This window comes from Larimichthys crocea, chromosome XVII, assembly GCF_000972845.2.
Source record: "Larimichthys crocea isolate SSNF chromosome XVII, L_crocea_2.0, whole genome shotgun sequence".
Taxonomy (NCBI): Eukaryota; Metazoa; Chordata; class Actinopteri; family Sciaenidae; genus Larimichthys; species Larimichthys crocea.
Genome location: NC_040027.1, coordinates 985,739 through 1,013,689, shown reverse-complemented (window position 1 = coordinate 1,013,689; position 27,951 = coordinate 985,739). Strand labels below are relative to the sequence as shown.

Sequence of the window (27,951 nt, the reverse complement as noted above, 5' to 3'; positions counted from 1 at the left end):
CTCATTTTGAGATCCTTCAATGACATCATTAACAAGTCACTGTGAATGCAACGATGCATGTTTTCAAAGCCTAGTCAAAATGTATTTTGAGGTCATTAGTTCAAATCCCAAAAGTATTAAAAGAACAAGACTTTATTTATTGATTTACATTGTCAGTTTTATCTACCGAAATTATCAGGAAATTGTTGATTCAAAGCCTTCTCTGCCAGATATGTATTTCTGTGGAAGAATAAATCCCTTTTAACTTGATTTTTATACCAGACACCTATAGTGGTCTTTTAACTCAAGCACAAATCACACTTTAATAAAAATCATGTATGTAGTACACGTATTGTAGTATATGTATGTATAGCATGATATTTTCTCATGACGCCTTCAACTTGTTTTGGTTCCCAACCTGTGATTCTTTGCTGCACCGTCCCCTCTTTCTACTCAGTGTCTCTCTGGCTGCTCCTACATAATAAAGTAAAAAAAAAAATTAAGCCTGCTTTATCATCCTTGGACTTCCCAGGAGTGCACAATTAAACTTTTCCCAAAAGAGTCACATTTTATTTACTCTCTTTCAGTGACACACACACACACACACACACACACTGACCAATAGTGATACTAATACTGTATACATGCACACTGACACGCATGCGTCCATGTTTTAGTAGGCCGATGTGTTGGCGCCATCTGCTGCTGACCGAGGGAGTAAGTGTTTAGCCAACACTAGAGGTCAAATGACATTAAAAAAATAAATTACTAATTATTCCGCAATGCAAGAATTAGACATCTACAAGTGCTTCCATATATTATCTAATGAAATGCATACTGCATAATAATACCTATCTAGATCATTTTAATGTCTTTGTAAATATTTGTCTGGATATTTTAAGGCACATTTGACATTTCGTTGTAAAATAATGGGTCATGGTCTTTATTCTCTTCACACTCTGTTGGCTGCACGTTTGCGTCTGAAGCAATGACAGTAAAAACATACATATATGTGTCTATGAGTATAAAGAAGTTTAAACGTAAGAACTACAACTCCCACAATGCTCCGGGAGCACGGCAACCTCATATCGCAAACTGCGCCTGCTCGTGATCTTGTTGTCGCAAAAATGGCGGCACTGTTGCTGCAGGAGTTTGAAGGCTCCGAGATTTCCAAGCTACCAAAAACGGTTCAAAACAAACTGGAGAGGCTTCTTTCGGATCAACAATATGAAATCGATTCTTTGAAAGCACAACAGGAGCAGTTTCGAGTTGACAGCGGTAAGACAGCGCCTGGCATTTTGTTAGCCAGCGGTGCTAAAGTGTTTTGCTTTGCTCACCATGCACGCATGTCGGTTACCGCAGCACACACTTAAAAGTTAATCATTTTGTTTTGGACTTTGTAATCTACTAACATTACTTTGTTAGCTGCCTAACCGTGTTATATATTTACAAACGGGTTCGTTCATTTGGACCAAACTGGAAAAATAAACTGCAGGTTGTCGCTAACCACGATTTGACGCTAATGCTAGCAGCTAACCCTGGCTCCTATCTCTAACATAAACACCATGAGATTAAACAGCAAATTATCTGTGTCATGTAACAGTGGCCAACTAACCATTTGATGTGTTGATGTGTTTCTGCTGACCCTTTTTCTGACAGAGCAACATTTCTTTGAAAAAGTGAAACAACTCGCTCAGTGTCAGGAAGAATTTGTGTCCCAGACTCAAGAACATCTTAAACTCAAAGATGAGTTCACCAAGCTCGGTAAGGGTCATTCATTTATTCATTTATTCATTTATTTATTTTTGACCCAGCTGGGTTGTATTACATACCATGTATTGTTGCATTTCTTTCCTTTTAGACGAGGAGCTTAAAGCTGTGCGTGAAAAGAACAGGGAGCATGAATCAGCCCAGGAGAAGTTGTCATCAGAGCAGGTAAGAGACAAAATCATACATGGCAATGATCAAACACTGTCACTCATTTTACTGTTTGCTTACTTTATGTGTTACCACGTGCTGCTACATTTTAGGGAGTTTGTAATATTAGACTATGTCATCTGTTGTGATGTCTCTCTCTTGTTTTAAGTGATGCTGCTTTAAAAGTCAGCGGATGATGTCTGTGCCTGTCTCAATCAACGTATCTGCTTTTTCTGATTTTAGTGCAGCTTTTCAGATGCTAAGACTTTCTTACATTTGAGTTTTACCAAACTTCTGTAAACACTGTCATCCGCACAACACTTTAAACTCACTTTTGTCAACACAACGCATCACCTAAAAAGCATATAAAGGTCTGTCTTTGGGTTTAAAAGAGATACGTTCAGTTTTCATGTCATAATATTATTTATATTATGGTCGCTACTCTTGCAATAATATTCATTATTTGTATCATGGTCACTTTCTTTGCAATATTTCTTACACTATGGTCACTTTACATTACAATACTCTAATATATCATGGCACTTTTCTCCTCAGTACTTGTCTGTTTGAAGGTTGATTGTTTTTTGTGTTTATTGTGTAGGTTATAGATATTTCTGTCTGTTTATTGTATCTGTTTTTTGTTTTTTACTTTTTTTTAAATTCTGTAGTGTATGCTACACTTTCCTCTGCTGCTGCAACAAATACATCTCCCCGTAGTGGGATGAATAAAGTATATCTGATCTAATTGTTTGAATTGTTTACCTACTGGCATATATGTAGGGAAGAATATTTTGGAAATATTGGACTAAATATTTGAACTGACTAATAGTTATGTTTATGTCACCAAAATTTCACATATAATCTGTAAAAAGTGTTTAATATGAAAGGTGAAACCGCAATTACTAATGTTGAAATATTCATTTGTTTAGACTTTGCTGTCAAAAGCCAAAGAGGAACTGGAGGCAGAAAAGCGAGAACTTGTGCGAACACTGGAGAGAAGATCGTTGGAAGTGGAGCATTTAAATGGTACGAACGGATGAATCAGTCTTTAGATCTTCGTTAAACCTTTAGTTTCTTTTTATAGATACTAACCATCACATGTATGTGGCACTGTTATTTCTCAACCAGATGACTTCAGGCAACTCAACGATAAGTTGGTGGAAGTCAACACGTCTAAGATGGCCCTGCAGATGAAGTTAGATGAACTTGAAACTGCTGAAGTCAACATTAAAGTGAGCTCTATTGTTTTTGTACTTTGTTTTAATAAATACCTTAACATTTGAGTTGTCTGTAGAGGAAGTGACTTCCGTAACACACTTTTACCTATTTTTCTATTTTGTGCATATTGCCATATAAACAAGTAACCGAGTAAAGTTGTGGTGCTTTGTTATTACAGTACAAGGATAAGCGAATGGAACAAGAGAAGGAGCTGCTGAACAGCCAAATATCGTGGCTAAATGAGGAGTTGAAGGCCAAGAGTGAAGAACTGCTGTCCCAGTCACGAGAGAAGGGAAACCAGATCCTGGAACTGAAGTGCAACCTGGAGAACAAGGAAGATGAGGCATGTCTTTTCTGTGTTTACAGTGATAGCACTTTCTTCAGTTATGAATACCATCATCTCCTATGGTCATTGCTTAATAAGTTATTTTTTCTCATTTTGCTCGTGACTTCAGTTGAACAGACTCCAGGACCAAGTGGACAGTTTGAAGACTTCCAATGAACACCACCAGAAACAGAACGAGGACTTGATCACCAAACTAAAAGAAGTATGCGTGTTGTTTTGTTCGTACAGCCTTTTCAAAGTTGTCATCCTGTCTTTACACAGAAACAAGAATTGTTTCTTTTTATTATGTTCTCAAAGTGAAGTTTAATAATTGAAGTGTCTGACTGGATCTTTGTTCATTCCAGGCTAAAGAGCAACAAGCCACCATGGAGGAAAAGTTCAGAAATGAGCTGAATGCCAACATTAAACTCACTAATCTATACAAGGTATGTATATGTATAACAGCAAGCCAAACCATGTGTTCCCAGTCATAGCTTCCAATTTAAGTCCATGGAGCATCAATGTTTCACTTTTTCAGCATATTTGTTTAGAGGAGATGTTTAATGGTAATTTGTAAACAATAAATTCTGCATATTTCCTTAATGCATGTTTTTATCTGCAGTTTATATTTACACTGTGTGCTTTAGTTAAGTTGATTTGCAGAGAATAACGTTGTTATTGTGACAGGGAGCAGCAGCAGATTCTGAGGCAAAAAGCGAAGAGCTGAGTCGGGCAGTGGAGGAGCTGCATAAATTGCTGAAGGATGCTGGAGAAGGTGCTCGGCTCTTACAAAATGACCACAATCATCATTCATACGTAGTGCTTGACCTGCTTCTAGAAAAGGAGAGTCTGAATTCTGAATCAGTTTTTGATCTTCCCTGACAATTGCTCTATTTACTCTTTCCAGCCAACAAGGCCCTTGAAGAGAAGCTGCAGGAGATGAATGGTGTCACAGACAAGAGTGTTGCTGATCTTAAGGAGAGGATCCAGAGTCTTGAGAAAGAGCTAGAGAATGCCAATGAGCTGCTGTCAAGTTGTAAACTTCGAGGTCTGTTGGATTGATTTGCATTAATTAATTAATTCATAGATCTATCTAAAAACTTTGAATTTCAAATAAGCCAGCATCAAGCCTCAAGAAAAAGGATATTCTTTAAATTTACATTACCATCTCATCTACCCAGGCCCTGTCGGTACAACATCTGCACTCACAGAGGAGCAAATGACAACAATGTCTCCAACAGCAGCTGCTGTATCCAAGATAAAGCCCGGCATGAAGCTGACGGAGGTATATGAAACTGAATGTCAACACCCACTTATGTGTCATTTAATGGGACTGATTTTGTGCACGGTTGTCTTTACTGCTCATTTTTCTTATTTGTCTTATTTTAATACAAAATGTATTTTCAGTTGTATACAGCATATGTGGAGAGCCAGGAGCAGCTGCAGTTGGAGCGACTGGAGAACAAGCGAGTCAACAAGTACCTGGATGACATTGTGCAGGAGGTGGAAGCAAAAGCCCCCATCCTCAAACGGCAAAGGGACGAACATGAGCGCATGCAGAAGTCCGTGGCCAGTCTTTCTGCGAAACTGGAGCAGGCTGTTAAGGTGGGTGACGCAGACAAGTAGTATGTGTGTTTAGTGGAATTATATCTACATTATATTGATATTTTGCTTGTTCTGAATTTTTTTTTTTGTGTGTGTTCATGTGTTTCAGGAGGTGCACCGTCTGCAAAAGGAGGCTGATGAAGCGAACAAGCGCTCCTCTGTTCTGGAAAGGGATAACCAGAGGAGTGAACTGCAGCTGGGAGACATGGCACAGCAGGTAGGTTCTCAGTCTCTTCCTCCAATATAAAGGATAATCCTTGTTATTTCTGAAAATATGTTCATCAAATTTCTTCACACTTGTGGAAATTATCCTGCCAGGTGCGTGTGCTCCTGATCGAGCTGGAAGAGGCTCGTGGAAACCATGTGCTTCATGAGGAGGACGTGAGCTCAGCTGATGTCAGCAGCACATCAGAGGTGATCAGCCAACACTTGGTGACCTTCCGCAGTATAGAAGAGCTACAGAAGCAGAACCAGCGTCTTCTGGTGGCCCTCAGAGAGCTCAGCGATGCCCAGGAGAAAGAAGAATTTGAGGCCACTGGCAATAAGTATGTTAGAATGTGTGCTGTTTCTCTTTTGTTTGTTTTTTTGCTATAAACAAACAGATCTGTAATGTCTCATTATCCAAGTTCATTAATGTGTAGCAAAATTGGGTGTAAACCATCTCAACCTAAATTTTACATCCATAAATCTGTTACTTTAAGTAACCAAAGATATCAGACTGTCAGTTGGGCTAATAAAGAAACTGTTACAGGCGTGGAGAACTGGAGCAGAGTTTGGACAAAGCCCAGGTCGAGCTGGAGTCCCTGAAGGAGCAACGCAACCAACAGGTTAAGATGACAGAGTCCATTGTGAGGCAGAGGGACATGTACCGTGTGCTGCTGGCTCAGGCAACTGGAGTCAGCTTCCCACAGCAAGGTAACGGATAAACAAAGTTTTACTATTGATGCACAACAGAAGAACCTGCACATGCACATTCTTTTTTTTATGTCACATCAACTGAACTTCTGAGTGTTTTTCTTAAAGGTACACCACCTGAGGAGTTCTCCCTGACTTCTACTCCCCGCCGCTCACCTGCAGCCATTCCCACCGCAGGAACACCCACTGCACTTGTCTCCATGGCTACAGACTCTGCTGAAGCACTGGAGGCCAAGGCAGCTTTGCGACAGGTGAGTGCCACATTTGCCAGACAACATTCAAACTGTGATATGTTCACAATTGTTACTGCATTTAACTTTAAAGCCCACACCAATGACAACAGATGTAGATATAAGTAGTAGTAGTAGTTGTTGTTGTTGTTACTTCTATTTACATTTTTATTATTAAAAAGATTACAGATTCATCAGTGGATCACTACTGTATGTATGTTTGTTTCCCATGTTTGCCACTAGATGGTAGTGCATCTATATTGATGAAGAAAGATTGGTGTGCCAACAGGGAAGGAAGGATTTAGGTTTATTTTATTGAAAACCCTTGACATGGGTCAAAGGCCAGTGTAACGTGTTCATTGTCATCCATGAAAATAACAACATCAACTAACTATGTAGACATGATATAAAAATGTCTGGTTGCATCTACAGTTGCAGGAGGTGTTCTCCACGTATAAGAAGGAGCGTGTGGAAAGTGACAAGGCACTGGCAGTGCAAAACGAGAAGCTCCAGGAGCAGCTTTCTGACCTCCATTCCCAGAATGCCAAGATATCCACACAGCTGGAGTTTGCCTCCAAGAGGTAAGTCTGAAAAACATCAGCAGGAACTGCTTCCCCTTGAAGAAAGTAACTAAGTCTAATGTGATTATAAAACAGCATTGTGCATCACTTCACATGTGTTACAAGAATCCATTGGAGAGTACATAAGCCACTAAAATGACTGTCTGTGTCAACAATATCAGGTATGAGATGCTGCAGGACAACGTTGAGCGCTACAGGAAAGAAATAGCTTCTCTTAGAGAGAAAGGACAGAGCATGGCTGCTGCCACACAGAAGCATGAGCAGACCATCCACACTTTGAATGAGGATCTGAGAGCTGCTAAAGAGAAACTCGCCATGGCAGAGGTTTGTCTTTGTTCCAGCAACCATGTCAGAGTTTTTTGTTTGCATTTGATCATTGTTTTTTTTTAATTTGTGACTACTTGAGAAATTGTAGTGCCAACTAGACTTCTCTTCTCCCGTTTTTTAGGGCCAGGTGGAGAACCTGCGTAAGGAGAGAGACATGCTGAAGCTGGTGGAGTCCAAACTGAATCAAGAGAAGGAGACAATCCTGAGTCAACAACAGACTCAAAACCTGCTGCTGACCAACCTCCAGACCATTCAAGTAAACCATAAATATATACAGACATTTCTTATTCATTTTCTCACACACACACAGTTCAAAATGATAACTGCTGCCTTCTTTTAGGCCACTCTTGAACGCTCAGAGACTGATACACGTCAGCGTCTTAACAGCCAGATGGAAAAGCAGGAACGAGAGATCTCCCAACTGCAGAAGAGACTGGAGAATGAGGTGGAGCAGCGCCACCTGCTCAGCAGAAACCAAGAAGTAAGGAACCACCTCAACTCATGTGCAGATTTGTTGTGGAGTACTGATAAATCAATACTGTTTGTTGTGTTTAAAGAATAACATAACACCTAACTTGATCCTCAAACCCAGACTCACATGAAAAATAGGTTTAAAAAAAAGGACTAATTTCTTGTGCACAGATCCAGTTGATGGATGCAAAGAGGCAGCTGGAGACACAGGTTGTTTTACAACAGAAGACCAAAGAACTGCTAAATGCTGCTGAGTTGGAGCTGAACACCCTCAGGCTGCAGCAGGGCAGCAGCGAATCACGTCACGTGCTGAGCTCCCCCTCCACATCCAGTATCAGAGGTTGGCACGAACACACAAATACACAAACTGGCAGAAGTACGTAATACAACAGCACAGTACAAAGAGGAATACATAGTTGTAAACACTAAAATGAATCCAAATCTCAGTACCTTTTAAATTCCTGGGTTAACACCATTGGAGGTCAAATAATTTATAGCTTCCACTAAAATTACTGCCTATGTATTTTTTTTGTGCAGTACACTGACCAATTAAATGCTAGTTTATATTTTTGGGGAAGTAATAAGACAAAAAAAACACTCAAACTTTATAGGTTTTGTCTTTTTTTCTAGTCAAGTGACAAAGTTTTATACTTTCTTTTGTAATAAAATATATATGCTAGGATGTTATGGTCTTATTAGCTTGTGTTCTAAGTGCTTATATAAGACACATCCAGTAAATGAAGAGCCAATGAAATGTCTAAGCCACAAATGTTTGTGGTTTTTAAGCACAGACTCTCAACAATGTAATGGTATTTTTATGAATTCACAATCTGTCCTCCCCTCGTAAAAGCGCACATTAATTTTGTCAAATTGTATCACTCACTTTCAGGCCTGCAGGGTTCAGATCAAGACAGAGAGGACGTACAGGGCCGCCTGCGGCTGGCTGAGACACGGGCAGAGGAGCTGGCAGAGAGCCTCAAAGCTGCGACCTCCAGCATGGAGCAGTACAGAGCCATGGCTCAGAGCATGGAGGAGTCCCTGGACAAAGAGAAACAGGTGCAAAACACACTGCCTGTCAGGGTGCCACCTCTCATAAAACTACTGACTGCAACCGCAAAACTATTAAAAAATTAGAAATACTTGTGTGAGCAAGTATGTGGGAAGCAGATAAACCTGTATTTCATTTTGTACACCTGAGGTATAGCTCTGACAGTAATGGATTCCTGCACATCCTGCACACAATTTTTCATGCATGTCTTATCTTTTAGCTTAGAAAAACATTTGGGAAATTTAGGTAAAGATAATTGTTGTTTTAAATGTTTTATTACATCAGGTAACAGAGCAGGCCCGCTCATCCATTGAAGATCGTATGAGGGAGGCAGAGAAGCAACACCACATCCTGGAGGAGAAACTTCTGGAAGCAGAAAAAGGGAAACAAGACTTGGAGGAACAGATGAGGAGAGGCCAAGCCTCTTTGGAGGAACAGGTATATTAAATCACACATTATTACAAAATGCTGTAGATTTTTCCTTCAAGAATAACTCACTCCTATATGTGACCATCTGAGCAGTTTTATTCAACATCATACAATTTCCCTTACTTGTGTAATTTTGTTTTAGATTAACAATCTAAACAGAAGTCTTAGCAGTGCCCAGGCAGATCACCAGGCGGTGCTACAGCAAGTGGCAGTAGCTGAAGCCCAGCAGCAGCAAGCTCTACAAGACAGCCAGGAACAGGTAAGCTTGAAATTCAACGTAGGAGACTTTATCAGGCTGATACAATAACCTTTTAATGTAATTAAATGAGCATATCTGATACTGATCACCATCTGCTTGGTATGAAATAATATTACTTAAACATGCAAAGATATTAAATCTCCTTTCCCATTTCCAAGGCTAAGGTGGCAGCTGAAGCACAAGATAAGTATGAACGGGAGATGATGCTGCATGCAGCAGATGTGGAGGCCCTGCAGGCTGCTAAAGCTCAGGTCCTGCAGGCCGTCGAGCTCAGACACCAGCTGGAGGAGAGAGCTGGGAGGATCAGTGCTGAGCTACTGGAGGCCAGAGTCTCCTGGGAAGAGCAGGAAAAGATCCTCAAGGTTGGTTGAGTGTTTGAGAGATGTATAGGTGATGACCTATAGTGTTACAAAAACATGGAGTTGAAAAGAATCACAGGAACATCTCTTACGCAGTCAATAAGTCTAATAAAGACATTTTATTCTAGGGCCATGTGATGAAGTGTTACGGTTCATTTGTCCAACCAAGTGCTCGTTTCATTTTAATAGAAATCAGCAGTTACATTTTTAATCTTAATTTCTTTGCTCGTATCCCAGGAGGAGATGTCCAAGATCGAGAACCGCAATGAGGAGTTGCAGAGGCAGAACACCCTCCTGCATGAGCAGGTCCAGACAATGAGCAGCAAGATGGCTGACAGTTTGCAACGTGCTGCCAGTGAGAGTCCAATGAACATCTCCCTTACTGAAGAAGGCAAATCTCAAGACCAAGTCCTTGAGATTCTCAGGTAAAACACATTAATCTCAAATCACGCAATCCTTTCTTGTACTTTGTCTTGCAAATAAAATCTATGTTAGTAAATAAAGAAAAACATTTTTACTGCCTGCCCCATGTCACATTCCTGCCCGTCCATGTTCTGTTTTTGACATCCTGATTTTTTTTTTTCTCCATCACAGGTTTGTTCGTCGGGAGAAGGAGATTGCAGAGTCTCGTTTTGAGGTTGCCCAAGGGGAGAGTTTGCGCTATCGTCTGAGGGTGGAGCACCTGGAACAAGAGCTGAAGGAGGTGCAGGACAGCTTGAGTGCCTCAAAGGAAAGAATGCAGGTATGTGTTTTTACCAACTGGTCTTACATTTACCAATAATGTTGTTTACCACAACTGTGATCTTAGCATTGCAGGTGTAGGTGTAGGGACATTTTACTGATAAATATTCAAAGAACAATTCAAACCTGCACTTCAGTATCATTGTTATCTTACTCAGGTCACAGCAAAGACCCTGGCTCAGCATGATGAACTAATGAAGAAGACAGAAACCATGAGCATCCTGATGGAAACCAACAAGTTGCTAAGAGAGGAGAAGGACAAGATGGAGCAAGAACTTCAGCAAACCCAAGCCAAGGTATCAGATGTGTTTGTTTTTTTTATAGAAAAATGTAGTGGTTGTGTTGAATTTGATGCGGACTCCAAATAAATATCATTCTATCATTTGAACCTCCAAATCCAGACATTCCATCTCATCTTCTGTGTGTTTCAGGTACAAAAGATGGAATCAGACATCATGCCACTGCAGCAGACCAACTCTGAGCTGAGTGAGAAGAGCGGCATGCTGCAGGCAGAGAAGAAGTTACTGGAAGAGGAGATCAAGCGTTGGAAAGCCCGGACACAGGTCAGTGGAAAGACTAGGAAGACAAATCACAGGAACATCTGACCGGTGGGGAAAATACCTCTGTCATTAGAAAAGTAGTCTTACTTCATTTAAGATTTTAATTTCACGCCATTAACACACAGCATCTTCTCTTGTTCTTTTAGCATTTGGTGAGCCAGCAAAAAGATTCGGATCCAGAAGAATACAAGCGCCTGCACTCTGAAAAGGAGCTGCACCTCAAACGCATTCAGCAGCTCAACGAGGAGAGTGGCAGACTTAAAGCAGAGGTTGCAAGGTAAGGGATTATAAATGATGTAATTATTGAATTTTTATTCAGCTGGATATCAAGTGTTTCCCTTTTCTCTCTTCAGTCCTATTGATTCTTTGTTTGCCACATTAATTTATACAATCTCTTCACTTCTCTCACAAGGACCAATTCTCTAACGACATCCCTGCAAAGCCAGATACAGAACTTGCGTGACAACTTGAGTAAACTAACTGAGGATAGGAATACTCTGAAGAAGGAAGTGGAGACCAAGAACCAGGAACTCCAGGAGAAGGTGCGGACTATAACCCAGGTCAAGAAAATTGGACGTCGCTACAAGACTCAGTATGATGAACTCAAGGTGGAGCATGACAAGGTGAGAGCTCAGCAGCTTATAAATCTCACACCTTTTTAAAACAAAAATGCATTGTTGTTGTTTGATTCCACTTTGCGCACCCTTGTGCTTATTTGAGCATAATTAATCTCTCTCACTGCGTTTCCTCCAGATGGTTGCTGAGGCTGCAGCAGGCCCATCCCAGGAAGAGGAGGCTCGTCAGGCATCGGTTCAGGAGTTGCAGAGCCTGAGAGATTCTCTGAGCCAGGCTGAAGCCAAGACCAAAGAGCTGGAAGGACAGCTGGAGAACATTAACAAGGTTAAACATCACACCTTTTACGTGTAACTGTCTACTTTGTAGTAAAACTAGTGTCCTTCTCAGGTTTGGGAGGGGCAGTTTTTCTTGTGTTTTCTACATACATTCATTAGTTTCATGTCTTCCTGGCCTTCGACAGGTGGTTACAGAGCGTGAGACTGAAGGCCGCAATGCTCAGGAACAGTCGACCAGGCTGCAGGCTGAAGTGACCAGGCTGAGGCAGGAACTGCAGGATAAAGCTTCTCAGGAGGACACATTGAGACAGCAGATGACAGAGAAGGAGGAGAAGACCAGGAAGGCCATCGTTTATGCCAAGCAGAAGATCAACCAGCTCATGGGTGAGAGGGGTTACCTTCTCTTCCGTTTCCCCCTATTGCAGTGTTGCTTGTTTTATTTTAAATCTCAGACCTACATTTTTAAAACATTAATGTCCAGGCAACAAAGACCAGCTACAGAAGGAAAATGCGGAGCTAAAGCAACAGCGTGAAGAGCTTGAGGTGCGAGTGAGCGCACTCAAGTCTCAATACGAGGGCCGTCTGAGTCGACAGGAGAGAGAACTGAGAGATCTACGAGGCCAGCAAGAGAGACAAGAGCAGAGAGACGAGCCAGCTGAGGCAGGTCCCAGTAAGGTGAGAGTCTACTTTAAAGTTATAATCAGAGAATGACAAATATCTCATGTCTGAAAGGTGTTTGGTGAAACGACAGTACAGGGTCATCTTTCTGTCCTGATTTTCAGACCCAGGAGCAGCAGAGGAGCACGGAACAGAGACAGATCAGTCTAAAGACAACCCCAGCTGCAGACAGGGGCAGGTATGATACACAACCACTAAAAGTGCTTATTGTTTATAGGTTTGCACTGCAGCTCAACATGGATGTATATATTCCTACAACTCGTGTCTTATATTAAAAGTGGCATCAGTTGAGTCATTATTCATGTCCTAATCTTTGTCTCTCAGTGCCAGCACATCTGAGCCACCAACTGCCAACATTAAACCTACACCTGTAGTGGCTACAGCTAGCAAGCAGCCCGTCAATCCAGGGAACAAACCCACTCCAAGAGCAAGCATCCGGCCTATGATCACCCCAGCCACTGTACCCACCCCAACACCCACAGCTACTGTCATGCCCACCACACAGGTGGAGACGCAGGAAGGTAAGTAACTGCAAAGCTTCAGGCCGATGTACCAGCCAAAAGGGTATTGGCCCTAATGATGAGTGTTAAAAGTAGTTAGCATTCCCTCATCTCAAATTCTATTGGTTTTGTCCACTAACCTAAACTCCTCTACAGCCATGCAGTCTACTGAAGGCCCACCGGTGGAGCATGTGACTGTGTACGGCAGTGCCAGCGGCTCCGTGCGCTCCGCCAGCCCTAATGTCCAGACGACCTTAGCAAGCCCCATGCTGACTGTGCAGCAGACTCAGACACAGGCCACAGCATTTGTCCAACCAACTCAGCAACAGAGTGTTACCCACACAGAGCCAGCCAATCAGGAGCCACCACCCGTGGTGATCGAGGCAACACCTAGCACGCAGGTGGAATGGCCTTCACCGTCTTCCACTTCCTCTGTGTTTGGGACTGGTAAGAACTTTTAAAGTTGATTATGTTTATGTGGAATAGTGATATAATTTTAGGACAGGGTTCTCTCCTGTAAATGATAAAGTCATCATTTAGAAATTATGGATCTCATAGTATGATTCTGACAGATCTACTGGTATTAGGGAGAAGTCTAAACAACACCCATTCCCCATCTGTAGTTTCAGCAACACCGGGAACCTCCTCCATGTCCAAGAGGCCTCGTGAGGAGGAAGAGAGTGCCAACATGGTTCCCGACACAGAGACCACACAGGATGATAACTCCAGGGCTCCTATATCTAAGAAGCTGCGCATCATCCAGAGAGTTGGTCCAGAGGTGAGGAAGCGACACTACATAGAAATCATAAAAGGGTCATTCATTTTAATGACCTGAAAACTGGTCCAGTTGTTGTTGTTGTGGGTGTCATGTAGGTGTGTGTGTTCTCCACAGGAGGAGGTGTTGGTGGAGGACAGTGCGGAGGCGGAGGGCGTGGTGCCAACAGACAGTGATGGTGCTGAAGCAAGCCAGGTTTGATCATTTATTCCAAAGACCTTATTGCCATAATAAGACTATTAGTATTTCTCAGTGTACCAGTAATTACAGTGAATTGGTGGGATAGTTAAAGTAGAATTAATGTGTTAATTACTCTACCTCAGTTGTACTACCTGAGTCGCACCTTTTTATGGAAGATATTGGTTTGTAAAGGAGTAGAATACATATTGTTCATAGTGCCCATTGTTTTGCCCTGCAGACGGAGGAGTTTCCAGCACTGGAGGAAGGAGATGAGTCTGCAGCATCCCAGTCAGTCCCAATGGACCAAGAGGTTACCCTGAGTCAAAGTGACACCCCTGGACGTCTGGAGCATGAAGTAATCGTCATAGTAACAGACACAGAGAGTGACGATGACCAGGAAGAAGAAGATGAAGAGGAAGAAGAGCAGGTAGAATGTTAAAGAATTTTAAAAGGAATCCTGTTAAGTGGCATTGGAAACAAGTCGCAGAATTTGTCTTGGTTTTCTGCCACTAATGATTTCACCACCCCGTAATGTAGGACTACGATGAGGAGGAGGAAGAGGAAGAAGAGGAGGAGGAGGAAGATGAAGAGGATGAGGAGGAAGATGACGGAGAGATGGGGGAAGAAGGAGAAGACAGTAATGAGGGGAGCGGAGACGGGAACGAGGCTTACGAAGGAGACGACACAGAGGTTCGATTACCTATGACGCACACTGTGCTCACAGTTACAACCTTGACCTTTTTTATACGTTCTCACCCACACAGCTTTCACATCCAGTACACCAGTTAACTCTTCCCACTCTTTCAGGGAATTGTATAACCTTTCCAGCTCACACACTCAGTTTTTCCACAGTCTCATTTCACGATCACTTGCATTTTACCCCTGTGTCGTAACTTTGTGTGTTGACTTTAGCTGTTTACCTTTTTACTCCAGTCTTGGTTGCACATGTTCAGTAGGATGAGTCAGTGTCTGCAAAGCGACAGTAAACCTTCTTTCATCTGAAATCTACAAACTGCAGCTGTCAGCTCTGAACTTATGAGACATTTTAGACGCATCAGACGGTCGTCCTCAGCAGATAACGAGTTTCACATCTGTGCTTTCCCTGAATCCCGTAAACCTGGTGAGAAGTAAAAAAAGACGATACAAATCAGAGGTAATAGCAGCAGTGAATCGAGGCTGGGCATTTTGAGGAGACAGAAGGGACAAAATTTATTATTGAACCTTGAATTCATATGTCTACACAACCAGTTCAAGGTGAGAATGCTGCACTGTTTTTCTGCTTCATACATAAAAACAATGGTGGGTTACTGTTACGGCAGCTGCGGTAGTAATGGAGCTGAATAAACATCCATGTAAAAAGGACGAGGCAGTGGGATGGGACGTGTGCGTAAGCAAGAGAGAACTGCAGAAAGTGACTGTGAAATCGAGCAACTTCGAGGAAATGTACAGTGAAGGTTAGTTTGTCAGTGAGTAAAGGCTTTCCCAAAACCAAACTGAAGCTCCTTTGTGCTGCTTCCCAACTGCTGGAATAGCTCAGTATGACAATCAGCTCCTTCTGTGTTGAGGGTTTACAGAAGAAGAGGTGTCAAAAGTGCCTCTTTTGTGTCTGGGATGCCAACATGCCATCAAAAATCAGATGAGGGCTGCGCTACGCCAGCGTTACAACATAATGAATGGTTCTTTATGGCACTATTGCAGGATCTCTGCATAAAACGGGCTTACTTCACACAACACAATACCCGAGTAGGTATACAGCGTTCATTCTGCATCATCCAGGTCTGGACACACCACCTTTGCCACATGGTCGTTGCATTAACAGCTGTCCATGATGCCAAAAATTCAGTTATCAAGACAAAATTTTGAGAATTTGTGTCACTTCATCTTCGATTTCTATGGCAACATAGAAATGTAATTTATTTTTACAAATATTTATTGCTCCATAAGTTTTAAAAATCCGTCTGGATCATTGGTGTAGGACAGTCTGAAGAAGCAGCGTAGTCGGTTTAGTGTCTGGATGTAATGGACTTCATTACTCCTGCCTTCTTGGCACATTTGGACATTTCTGACAGAGGTGGTAACACGTGTGCAAGTCACAAGTCCTAACCTTAAAGTCGAGTTCTTTACTAGAAGTCAAACAAATCAAGTCATTGCTCAGGTCAAGCGATGTTAAATCAGCTGAAATTCTGATGGTACTTTTGTAACAATCACTGACCTGAACTTTTGGCCTTTTCTGAAAGACATCTGTTCCATATTGGAAGAAAATGAATTATAATCTGTATGTGGTGATCTGCCAGTATATCCTGGCATGTACAGCGTGTGGGTGAGTGTGCTGGACACATCTTCCTCTGATATCCGAACTGTTTTTCTTCACTATTAATCTTTTTATTTTTTTTGTCCCTGTTTAACTTTTTAAAATCCCCTTTAGTTGTTTCTTTTAATAATTAATTATTTTTATTCTTTTGTTTCTCAGGGACCTGATGTAACAGACCCAGGCACAGAGACAGAGGAGAGTTTGGGGGCGTCCGACTCCACCCAGAGGCCAGCAGATTCCCAGACACCCATCTGTAAGATCCAGGAAACCCTGTCAAGCACTCATACGTAGATCCACCTCAGACTCTCCACATGCGCTCACAAACTGTCCCGCCATCCAAATACATTATCCGACACTTCAAGATGACTGAGAAAGATGTAATATGTTGTTGTCTGTCTGAAAGCAAGAGTGGTCGAGTTGTAGCCAAAATAAGTCATGTCTAACAAGGGCACAAAGGTTGCTTTACTTTCAGAATTAATCAAATTATTATTCCAAGTTATTTTGCTCATGTTGACGTTCTTAAGCAGTAAAATCTAATTGAGCATATAAGACTGGTGGGGCATTAGAAAACCAATAACAATTATAATACTGGCTCCATTAGGGGACCAGACAAATTCTCTAATGTAATTTAATGTTTTTTAAGCAAGAAGTACAAGATGGAGATACAAGAAAATTGCACAATAGCTGAACGATTTTTTTTTCTACACGCCAAAAAGTTTTAGGCTGAAGACAGATCATTTAAAGCACCTATAAGTTTTGTAGAAATTGATACCCATTTGACATAATAAAGTAACGTACGTTTTTATATTTGTCTGTTATTTCTTTAAGCATTTCTTAGACTCGTGTTTTCAGTTCCTCTCTGCAGTTGTTCACTCGCATGCACATGTTTCTAACAACAAATCCTATCGATTTTTCTCACATCATTTTCAATAACTTGAAGATAGTGAGTGTTGCAATATATAGCAATAATGACAATAATCACATTTAAACTGAATGCATTAATCTTAATGTTTGTTGCCAGTGTTACAAGCACTATCAAAGTTAAAGATGACTTTTCATGAATGATTTATAGATATTGCCATGACATCATCAGCTTTAATTATTTTGACATCAGTACTCTGATATTGTGACAGCCCTACTTAAACATAATTTGTGCTCCATACCCATGAATAAATAATTAAAGAGAGGCTTAGTTGGTGTATCGGGAGTCGTTTCTGTCACAATTCTTATATGTATGATCCATTGCATTTATTATATATAAATAAAATGGACCTCTGTTTATTTGAGCGTTTCCACTAATGTTTCAGTCGAGGGAAGTTCAATGGAGGCCTTCTCGACAGAGCAACCTATCACAAGCTCCGATACAAGGATGCCCCAGTCACCACGGAGACCAACACATCAGCTGCCCCCTCGCCTGAACATCCACCCTGCCCCGACTTCAGAACTGGGACCACCTGCTCAGGTTCAGGTATAAAAACATTTGTTCTTTTATTGTTTGCTTTTCTTTTGATTGCCCAATACACTGATTGCTATTCTAACTATAACTTCACAGCGTATCCCTGTTCGTCGAGTTCCTCAGCTCACTCCCGGTGTGTCCGGCAGCGCTGTAAGTCCTCTTTGATCGGAAAACATCATCATTATATTATTTATACTAATGTAAGTGTGAAACTTTTACTCCTGTGTCCAACACTTTTGTTACATCTCTCCCTCTGCAGCAGCATTTCTTTGATGATGATGACAGGATGGTTCCCAGCACTCCCACTCTCGTGGTGCCGCACCGCTCTGATGGTTTTGACCAGGCCATCCAGTAAGTTTCACACACATGAGCACAGACGTTTATGAGTAATAAAACCACTTATGTTTGGTCATATAAAACATTTTGTATTATTTTTCACAGTAATTTCTGCAGAGGCGACTGATTTCATTTCTACATTTCGTTTGTTTCTTTTAGTTTTTAACTAACATTTCAATTTATAAGTGAAACTTAATGTCTCTAAGATCAAGCTTTAGAGTTTTCCTCTACATTATTGTATAGGTTGTACTGTTTGAGTTTTATAGAGTCAGAGGTTTGAGTGTCTATTTTAATAATGATGTAGAGGAAAGAACCTAAAATACCTGGAAGTACTGTCACTCTGCTGTCTTATCGCACTGGATGACTGTGGGGGGTGGCTTTTGCGTGTGTGTGTTTGTCAGTTCTCCCCAAGTCGCTGGTGTGCCTCGCTTCAGGTTTGGTCCTTCAGACGACATGCCACAGACCAGCTCCTCCTCACACTCTGACCTGGGACAGCTCGCGTCACAAGGAGGTACTTAACCATCACCACCACCACATGTTGTGTAGAGTCACAGTTTATTAAAAAAAACATTAAACACTTCATCAGCTTTTTAAAAATGATTTATTTTCTTGTCTTCAGGTCTTGGGATGTATGAAAGCCCCTTGTTCCTAGCAACTCATGAGGAGGAGTCTGGTGGGCGCAGTGTTCCCACTACACCGTTACAAGTTGCAGCACCAGGTATCTCTCTGTCTGTCTGTCAGTCTGATATGAAGGGCTGTGTTTTTTTTTTTTTTATCTTTACGCCCTCTGTTCTTCACCATACTCAACACATTCTTCAGTAAATAATCAGTAAGTCAGGTGGAAATTTAAGAGTGCTGTCAGATAGTACAACTACATCAGCGAATATATCTTCTGTTCCAGTAAACGTCTTCTCAGAGGTGGCACAGTCTGACACCACTGATCACGCCTCCCAGTCAGTTCCCATGGTGAGCACGTCCACACCAGGACTGGTTGTGCCAGGAGCAGCCGGCTCAGGGGAGGAGAGAGACGACGTCTTCTTGGAGCCAGACACTGATAGGTGAGACTCACTCCTCTCTGCTCTTCATATTTCCATGTGTCTTTTTTTTCTTTTTTGGCTGCAGTTGGAATTCAGACCTATGGTGCTGCATTCAGCAGGCTTTTCCCTGCCCTTTAACTGCATCATTCATTATTTATCACCATGCAAACAGATAGAAATATGACCCTTTCTTTATGTGCTGAAAACTGTTTGCTCTCTCCACGATAAGTTGATCAAATGTAAACATCTGACTGCGAAAGTTTAAATTTGAACAGATCTCATGCGTGTTGTGTGTTGGTCTCTTTATTCCAGGTCCAGTGCAGAAGTGTCAGTGGATCCAGTGGTCTCACAGGGAGATATAGAGGAGCCAAGTCAGCCATCTGACAAAGCCAACCTCCCCTCCACAAGCCAGGAGCCCTCATCCAGCTCTGCAGGTATAGAGTAGATCTCAACTGTGAATTACTATTTTCATCAGTAATGTTTCTTGATTAATGTTCTGATTGCTCTGATTTTTTTTCCCCTTAGATACAAGCAGTGCTCCACCTAAACCCTCTATACCAGGACCCAGCAGACAGCTGCAGCGCTGGCCAGAAAGTGGCCGCAGGGGGCGCATGAAGAGAGGAGGTAACGTATGAAAGCCCACACATAAACTGGGCAGTAGTGTTGCTAATATTGCTTATTAGTATGAAAAGTTTCAGGTGCATGGTGGCTTTATTTAGTCCCTGGCTCATATTTGGATTGATACAAGGATGTGGCAGAGCTGGCCAAATAATCAAAAGCATTCAAGTTTGGCTAATTTTGTATCACAAGTGAATTATAAATATCTGCACATAAATTATTTTGCGAATGGCAGGAGCAAGATGATGCTCCAAAACCTGTGTATTGCAAGAGATCATAGTCAGTCTGTAAAAGAAAGAAAAGGAAGCACACCGTCAAAATATAACGCTCCATCAACAGAGAGATCTGACTTTTTCCTGAGAAAACTGTCAGCACAGTGTGATGCAACGTTCACACACATTGTCCACTCAAATTTCTTCAGTGAGTGATCAACACAACTGTGTGGATGAAGACGCTCTCTGTGCTTTGAGAAAGAGAAGTCTCATCAGCTTGTCATGTCACATCAGTTTTGTTTGACAGTGCCAGTAAAGTCTGCTGAAAACCAGCCAGCATGCTAAAAGTTTGTATTTCCACATCAGAATCAGCAGCATGTGGCTTTCCCTGTTGGCTCATGGGTTCAAGACCCTGATTTGATCTCTCCCCTTATTTACTTTCGCAATAAATCAGCAGCATAAACCTGGTAGTATCCCCCTTGCCCAGTTGTTTTTTTTTTTTTTTTAGAGGTTTGCAATGTCCAATAAACAGCCTCCACACAGACCTTTGATGAAACAGTACTGCTATATTTATTATAAATCACAATGGAATTATAGATTTCCAGCTTGATGTTTCAGATTTGTAAAAACACGTTACAATATATAGATAAATGAAGGATTCTAAAATATTACTGCTCTTTAAATAATATTATTGTTGAAAGTTGTTGCATGCCTGAAAAACAGTACTAATCAACTCAAACAGATCTTTGTCTATGTTAATCTACTAACATTGCATATTAATGGCAGGACAACGGCAGCTCTATATGAATCTATGTTCACAACTCACATTTTCTGAATTATGACAGTCATGCAAAGCACTGGCTTCATTTGTATTCCCAGTTTACCATTTAATATACGTTGGCAGATTATAATTCAGCACAGGAAAAAACAGGAAACTTTTACATACATATTTTATACAGAATACAGAATTTTTACATCAGTATAGCAGGCTTATCTTAAAAACCAAAAAACATTTTTATCTCAACAGGTCAAGGATTTCCTTCTCGAGGTATAGATGGAAGACGATTCGCGAGATGAAGCACTAATGAGAACTTGACAACCACGACTGAAGAACTCGTCATTTCCGTCAAACACATTTTATAATCAGACTGTTCAGATTCTGTTTTCAGCCTCGATAATGATCACATGTTCTGAAGCCTGTTGTTTTTTGTTTTGCTTTTGTTTTTATTGTGCTTGTAAAGTACCTTTTGTAATCAGCTTGTGCTGAAGCAGTGTGTTTTATGAATGATGTAATAAACTATGAGGAACAAACTCGATTTTCAGACTTTCTTTGGGCATTTGAAGAAACTGTTGCTCTGAGGTGTCGTGTTGGCTGCAGGAGCAGCAATGACAGGGTGTTCAGCATCCATCCTCACATTGTAGGATTTGGCTGCAAAAGAAACAATATTTTTTTGATTCATTCATTGAGCATTTTAATTCATGCATGGTATTTAGGAGGTAAATTTTATCCATAAACATGCCAGTTTAAATTTTAGTCAACATGGATTTGGCAGAATCTCGTGCATCTTCAACTAACTTGGAAAGCTTGTAGCCACAGCAGCACATGAATTTTAAACACTGTGGTGTCTCTTAAATGACATAAACGAAAAAGACAGACTCCTGGCGTGACGCACTGACTGTAGGCTTCAGACTAAGTGAAATGTTTTACTCAGACAAGAACTACAGTGTTCCTTTAAACTATAGGTATCATCAGTAAAATGGAAACTTTTACTGTGGTTATTCCATAATAAACTTGAGTTGTAGGTGAATGGATTTAACCACCCTTAATGACCTTTACATCTGTCCAATCCCCCACCCCACCCTGGCGCACACACCCAGACACACATGGTTCTTGTTAGGCATTTCAGACATGATGTGAATGAGGGTAACACGTCTGCAAGTGAAGGAAGTTTTGTTAGTATAAATAATAATTTACTTGGAGATATTTTTTTCACTTCTACAAATTGAGTCGATTCCATTGCTTTTTTTTTTTTAAATGAGGATCTATGGGAATCTAAATTAAGTTTTTTCTTCTAACTTCTAACTAGTAACTGCTTCTAACTACTCTTGACTAGAAATTTGTGTCTAGATGTGCACAAAACAGAGCTTTCTAGCGTCTTTGTACTAGAATGATTTTAAACTAAATCCACTCCCTAACTCTATTCAGAGTAAATATGACTATAGTACGGGTATGTATTAATGACTTACATCTTGAGAAGACGTAGTATTTGTATCCCTCCGGTTCTCTGTTGCTTGGTACGGACACGGCAGCCGTGATCATGGAAGGGAAACCTCTCCAAGATGTCTGGATGTTGATGGTTGGCCCTAGAGGAGACACTGGAAACATAACAGTTGAACATATAATGAGTGGTTTGATATAGCGTATCATGTATTGCTGTGTTGTTTTAGATTTTATTTTTATATATTAAAACCACACAACTCTTCAACAGTTGCAGGCCCATAAACTGTACACAGCCAATTTATTTCCTCTTGCCAGTTATTTACAAGATGGATCACAGTGACCCTCTCATCCCATCAAAAGCATGACGCACTTTTGCAGAGAACTACGTTTGTTAAAACTCAAATAAAACATGTTTATATGAGTTTAAGTAAATCTGTTAAAATGCTCAGCAAACACCCAGTACACTCATAACAGTTACATTAAAAAAGGACCACACAAATGAGGAAAAATAAAGCGTTATGCAACACAAAAATTTGTTGTCCTGTATGAATCTTTAGTACCTGCTTGTCGAGCGATTCGGTGGCGGACTGTGGAAATGCTGAACTGAGGTTTTCTGCTACATGTCGGACTGGTGCCAAGCTGGTATGAATATTTCTGGACCAATCCACCTGAAAGAAGCAATATAGAGTCAGTTGCATGATGAGTATTTAATTAATAAATTAATAAAAATCTAAATTTTGTTTTACACTGAAAGGAAGAAATACCAAAACACAAATGCAATGAAGATACCTCTCTTGAAGAAGTAAACTGACTCTCTCCTGTTCTGGTATTGAGGCACAGACAGAGCAGCTGTGATGTGGCCACGAAGCCCAGCGAAGCCTGTTTGAACAACTTTTGGATATCCAGTGTCCAAAACATCATTTTCAAATCTCCAAAACTGGCCTCCCTGCAGCAATTTACAGAGGTGGATAAATGATCAAAAGGACTCGAGAGGAAATAAAAAAAGTCAAAGAAGAGCCAAGCAACAAAAAGATATTCTGATACAGTGCAAACATTCTTGAAATCTCACATTCAGATTTGTCAAATGCACTCATTGGTTGAGTTAATTTACCTTGAAAATGTATGTTTTGCCCTGGCAGTTGCAGCGGGTGAACACAGTGTCAATGGGGGAAGGGATACCCCACACTTGTGTGATTTCACGAGCTGGACCGGGAACCCTGTTTCTGTCCAGGAACCAGAAGTAGTGCCCTGAAAAAAGTATTAATTTCAACGTCAGTGGTTATTTTTAATTTGTGGAAGATAAATGTAATATTACAATATTTCAGTGTGCAGTGGAGTAAAGTATAAATTGTTCTACTCTATGTAAATAGAGTTCCAGTAGAGTAAATATACATTGTTATCTTCCACCCACACTCTCTTGAATGTTAATTAACTAGTATTAACACATGATACATTTCTTAGATCTAATGACTGTGGATGCTCTCAGTAGCAGCTGCCTGGTTGGCACTAACCTCTGAAAACCACGATAGTGCCGTTCCTCAGCGTAGTGACTGCACTGACCGGCCGCCCACTACACAGATTTGTATCACTGTTGTCATCTGGGGAAAAGGACATGTTTGTGAGGAAACCATCTGTTTGGATAAACAAGCAATAATACAGAGAAACCATCGAATCATAGACTCTGTAAAATGTAATTCTCCAGGAGCTTCAAGGACTTTTCCTGTGTTGTGAACTTTTTTTCCATTCTGTAAAGTAGCTAAGCTTTATTTCCATTTTCAAAGGACTGTTTCATTTGCAGGGTGGGAAAACAACCACATCTGCCACTTAATATAGTATAGCTACACTTTGAAGGAGGGCCTGTTGACCCAGAGGCAAAATGAAAAAACAACCAAGCTCATAAAGCAGGGTGCGAGCAGTAATAAATGTGTACCAGAAACTAGAGTCCTCAATTTTTTCAATAGTGCTAGACTCGTGTAAAATAAATTAGATATTAGCAGAGCTTACAGGAAGGACAATCCAATACTTGAAGTGAATTTTACCCTCTGAGAGCCACAGAATTAATCTTTGAGGCAATTTGTTTTATATGAATGTTGTGTTGAGAACCTTTCTTACCTGCTTGGAAGTCTCTAGGTTCCTCTCTGTTGAGAGTTTGTTCAGTGTACAGAGGTTTGGTCTCAGGTTTGGGTTTAGCCACAGCTGGTTCAGATGGCAGTGGCTTGTATGGCTCAGGTTTGGAGCTGGGTTTAGCAGCAGTTGGTTTAGCAGCAGTTGGTTCAGCTGGCGGTGGCTTGTATGGCTTAGGTTTGAGGTCCTGGGGTTTTGAGGTGGCTTCGGATGTTGTGGGTTTGGTAGGGTCTGTGGTGACATTTGGTGGATCAGTAGTGGTCACTCCTGGTGTAACATCATCCTGCACTGGCTTTGTGGATGTAGGGATGTGGGTCGTCAGGGCATCGGGTTCTGACAAGTTCCCTGCAGGAGAAACACTGATGGAAGGATCTTTAAGGTCTGGGGTTAGAGGTTGAGTTGTGACATCCTCTGCTTTGATCTCAGTGTCATCTGGTTTAGGGTTTGAGATGGTTGGGGTGGGTGTTGGATGCAGAGTTGTTGAGGCAGAGATCGTGGTGACCTCAGTGTTTTCCAGGACTGTGGAGGAGCCCTGTGTTGGTCCTGTGGATACTGAAGTCACAGCATCTGTGGTTATAACCTCTGGCTTATCAGAGGGATCTGTATTTTGTGCCTCAGGGAAAATATCATCTTTAGACTGCGCCTCTGTTATAATGTCAATCTCTGGAGTGTTAGCTGTAGGAGAATTCCCTGTTTGGGGTACGGATGTTGAAGCAGGCTGGCTGGAGACATGGTCAACTGCTGTTGTGGGCTGAGGGAGAGTTGTTCCTGCATCGGATGAGCTGGCAGGATCGTTGGCATCTGGAGTATGACAAACGTTATTATGAACTCTTACATTTAAATCAAATTGAAAGAACCATGATAATAAATGACAAGCATAAATGGGTGGCAAAGGAAGAACTACACTGAGCTTAGATTGGCAGATGGGAATATCTTTTGAAAGAATACCCTGTTTGGGGTACTAATGTTGCAGCATGCTGGCTGGAGACATTGTCAACATCCAGTAAATAGTCTTAGTAAAAGTATCTTTGCAGAGGAACAGCTTACTTGGCCACTTCATGTTATTTTTCCTTTAATTTATATACAGTATATATAGTACAATAATATATATATTTTTGGTAGGCTATCCCTGGATATTACATACCTGTGCTTTCAGTGAGGGCTTCTCCAATGGTGGGGGAAAGGGTGGAGGGGTTGTTATTATCCTTTGTTATTTCAGTTATGTCTGTACTGGACTCCAGAGTGTCTGGATCCTGTTTGGGTTTATTAGGAAACGGATCCAGCAGGTCTGCTATAGACAATCCATCACCACTGGTGCTCTCTGGGATTGGACTTGTCTTAGGATCCCCCACTCCATTGTTGGAAAGTTCATCTTTGGGAAAAATGACCAAAAAAAAGTGACAATTTACATGTCACACTCATAATCTTTATTGGGGGGAAAAAAACACTGATCTAGATTTATTATATATTATATCTATGCATATTATTGCTCACCATCACTGAGATCATCTTGTGGATATGATGTTGGACTGATCAGTGGAATTGAATGGTCATCTGTGGGAAAACAGGGCAAAATCAAATAATATTTGTGTTTCATAACTGGCAATGTTAACACATTTTTTTAATAAATACGATCTTTTCCTGCATTTGTTTTCTTAAGCATCCACATCACCAATTGTGACATTCCAGACAGGAATGTCAGGACATGTCTCCACCCACAAAACTATTCTCAGCCAATTACTGAATTAAAACTTTCGAGAAAATGTTCTGTCATCCTTTCTTGGCTTCATTTTGTGCTTTCCTCTCTTGTGGTTGAGCCTGTGCCTGTAACCCTCCCACACACTCATGACAACACTTCTTCCTTGTATTTCTTTTGGCCAGTTAGACCCATGCACCAGGCTTGTTCTGGTCAGACTTGACCTCTAGAGTAAACCACAGCAAGAGAACCATAGTTTGGCAGTCAACCGTCAACACATTTCTGACATATGTTTTATTATATGTCTTATTAGTTCAGCTCCTAATTATGATTTCAGTAATCTTAAACAAATGACTTTACGAGAACAGTTCAGAGAGCTTGGTTTCTGTCACTGTCAATCAAAAAGCAGATATTAAATAAAGTTTTGTAATGTTTTCAAGAGCAAAATTCTGAAAGCATAGTTACCTGCATTGTTTTCCTCGCTGTATGTAGAAGTCTGCTCTGTTGCTTCATTCAGAGTTGGCTCTGTGGGAATATTCACAAAAAAAAGGTTAGAGCATCAACCCTTTAAAAAACTATTTTCCTTCAATCCTAAATGACTATAAATTAGTTAAAAATCCTTTTTGCCAAGTAAGATATACCTTTGGGTTTGTTATCATTTACTTTTTGGCATGAATAAGTCTTCACTGGTGCTGTAGTACTGGCTTCTTCACTGATTTCTTCTTTGGCGATTACTGAGACAGAAAATATTGTCAAATCTAATCCAATGCATCGGTGCAGATTACTGCATGCATCGCATGCTGCTCCACATGCTGGTGGACATGCAAGTTTTCCATATCAGATTAATCCTGGCTTCTTTGCACCTCACCATCCATGCAGTAATGTATTCATCTCAGGTGAGGGCTGACTCTACCTCCAGCCATACACAAGACCATCAATGTATTTGCTGGTCATGTATCAAATGACCCCCAAAGATGTGTGACCACCTTTAACTTAATCAGGACAGCAAATATCATGCTGATACGACTGATTATAGAACTGTGAAGAAAAATCTGTTAACGATGATGAACGAGGCTCACCTTCTGCATCACAGTGTGCCTCGTAGTCTGCACAACATTGCTTGTACTTTATGCAGTCAGCATCGCAGCTACACAGACGACCTCTTTTGAAGGTTTCTCCACACCGTCCTTTACATGAGTTTTCTGTGGTACATATACACAGCAGGCTTTAGCATAACAACATTCAGACAGTGTATGAAATGTTGCACTCTGCAGGGATGGTAAAAACCAGTGCAGACTTGAAAAATCATAAAATCATAAAAAACTTGAAAAACGTAAATTGACATGTGTCCAGTGTAAAATGTAATCAGTGACACAAAATGCTGAAATCAACAGAGAGTAACATTTACTGGTAGTACTGGTGATATATCAGGAAAGAAAAGTCTCACTTGTGGTGCATTTAGCTTCAAAGTCTTTACAGCACTCTCCATAAAGCAGGCAGTTATAATCACACTGGCACATGTAGCCCCTGTAGTACTCAGCACCACATCGTCCTCTGCAGCTTGCTGTTTAGGACAGAGTACATGGAAACAAATGACACAAGTGGACATGCAGTAGTAGTAAATAATAAGATTGCCTTTAAAATTTGCATCAGTTTCTCTCCAATAACAGTCTAAATGACAGACTCTGTAAATAATACAACTGTGCACACATAGACACATTAACAGAGTAAACACGAATGAGCACAAACACTTGATACATTCCAGGAAAGCCCTTCATTAAAAACATATTTTTGTCAATCAGAATCAGTTAAATGTTTCTTTGTAAAAAACAAATGTCACATAAATTATACTCACATTGAGCAGCACTAAATGTCAAGGTCGAGGCCAGCAAAATAACAGCACAAAGTACAGTGGAAGACATTTTTGACTTTCTGCTGAAATTCAAGAGACACACAAAGAATGAATAAATGAGAATTTCTTTTTTTCAGGAG

General features: G+C 40.9%; 2 protein-coding genes across 3 annotated transcripts; one reads left to right on the top strand and one right to left on the bottom strand.

Annotated features, from left to right (window-relative positions):
• Positions 1–1,084: 1,084 nt before the first annotated feature.
• On the top strand, positions 1,085–21,225 carry tprb (translocated promoter region b, nuclear basket protein). The gene is made up of 51 exons (XM_019277400.2): positions 1,085–1,257; positions 1,639–1,743; positions 1,841–1,914; positions 2,826–2,922; positions 3,025–3,128; positions 3,293–3,457; positions 3,570–3,662; positions 3,805–3,885; positions 4,127–4,214; positions 4,347–4,487; positions 4,621–4,724; positions 4,847–5,044; positions 5,154–5,261; positions 5,363–5,589; positions 5,796–5,959; positions 6,068–6,210; positions 6,622–6,770; positions 6,932–7,094; positions 7,219–7,353; positions 7,438–7,578; positions 7,740–7,908; positions 8,458–8,624; positions 8,902–9,054; positions 9,188–9,304; positions 9,463–9,666; positions 9,901–10,088; positions 10,258–10,405; positions 10,563–10,700; positions 10,836–10,967; positions 11,111–11,241; positions 11,377–11,587; positions 11,718–11,864; positions 12,001–12,199; positions 12,297–12,490; positions 12,598–12,671; positions 12,818–13,014; positions 13,150–13,440; positions 13,617–13,771; positions 13,886–13,963; positions 14,187–14,375; positions 14,486–14,638; positions 16,419–16,512; positions 17,567–17,727; positions 17,812–17,865; positions 17,975–18,066; positions 18,453–18,562; positions 18,671–18,769; positions 18,953–19,109; positions 19,401–19,522; positions 19,614–19,712; positions 20,946–21,225. Exons 1-51 carry the CDS (start codon positions 1,107–1,109, stop codon positions 20,993–20,995), a joined length of 7,104 nt encoding a protein of 2,367 aa, XP_019132945.1. The 5' UTR covers positions 1,085–1,106; the 3' UTR covers positions 20,996–21,225.
• On the bottom strand, positions 20,409–27,915 carry prg4b (proteoglycan 4b). 2 transcript variants are annotated; one of them, XM_027290031.1, is made up of 14 exons: positions 27,815–27,915; positions 27,407–27,523; positions 27,039–27,161; positions 26,601–26,693; positions 26,425–26,484; positions 25,758–25,817; positions 25,408–25,635; positions 24,252–25,064; positions 23,651–23,737; positions 23,251–23,387; positions 22,929–23,085; positions 22,700–22,807; positions 22,166–22,294; positions 20,409–21,347 (listed from the first exon to the last, which is right to left on the bottom strand). In XM_027290031.1, the coding sequence occupies exons 1-14, from the start codon at positions 27,879–27,881 to the stop codon at positions 21,238–21,240; spliced, it is 2,289 nt and encodes a 762-aa protein (XP_027145832.1). In that variant the 5' UTR covers positions 27,882–27,915; the 3' UTR covers positions 20,409–21,237. The 2 variants fall into 2 exon arrangements, with proteins under 2 accessions (XP_027145832.1, XP_027145833.1); XM_027290032.1 differs by lacking the exon at positions 26,601–26,693.
• Positions 27,916–27,951: the final 36 nt, after the last annotated feature.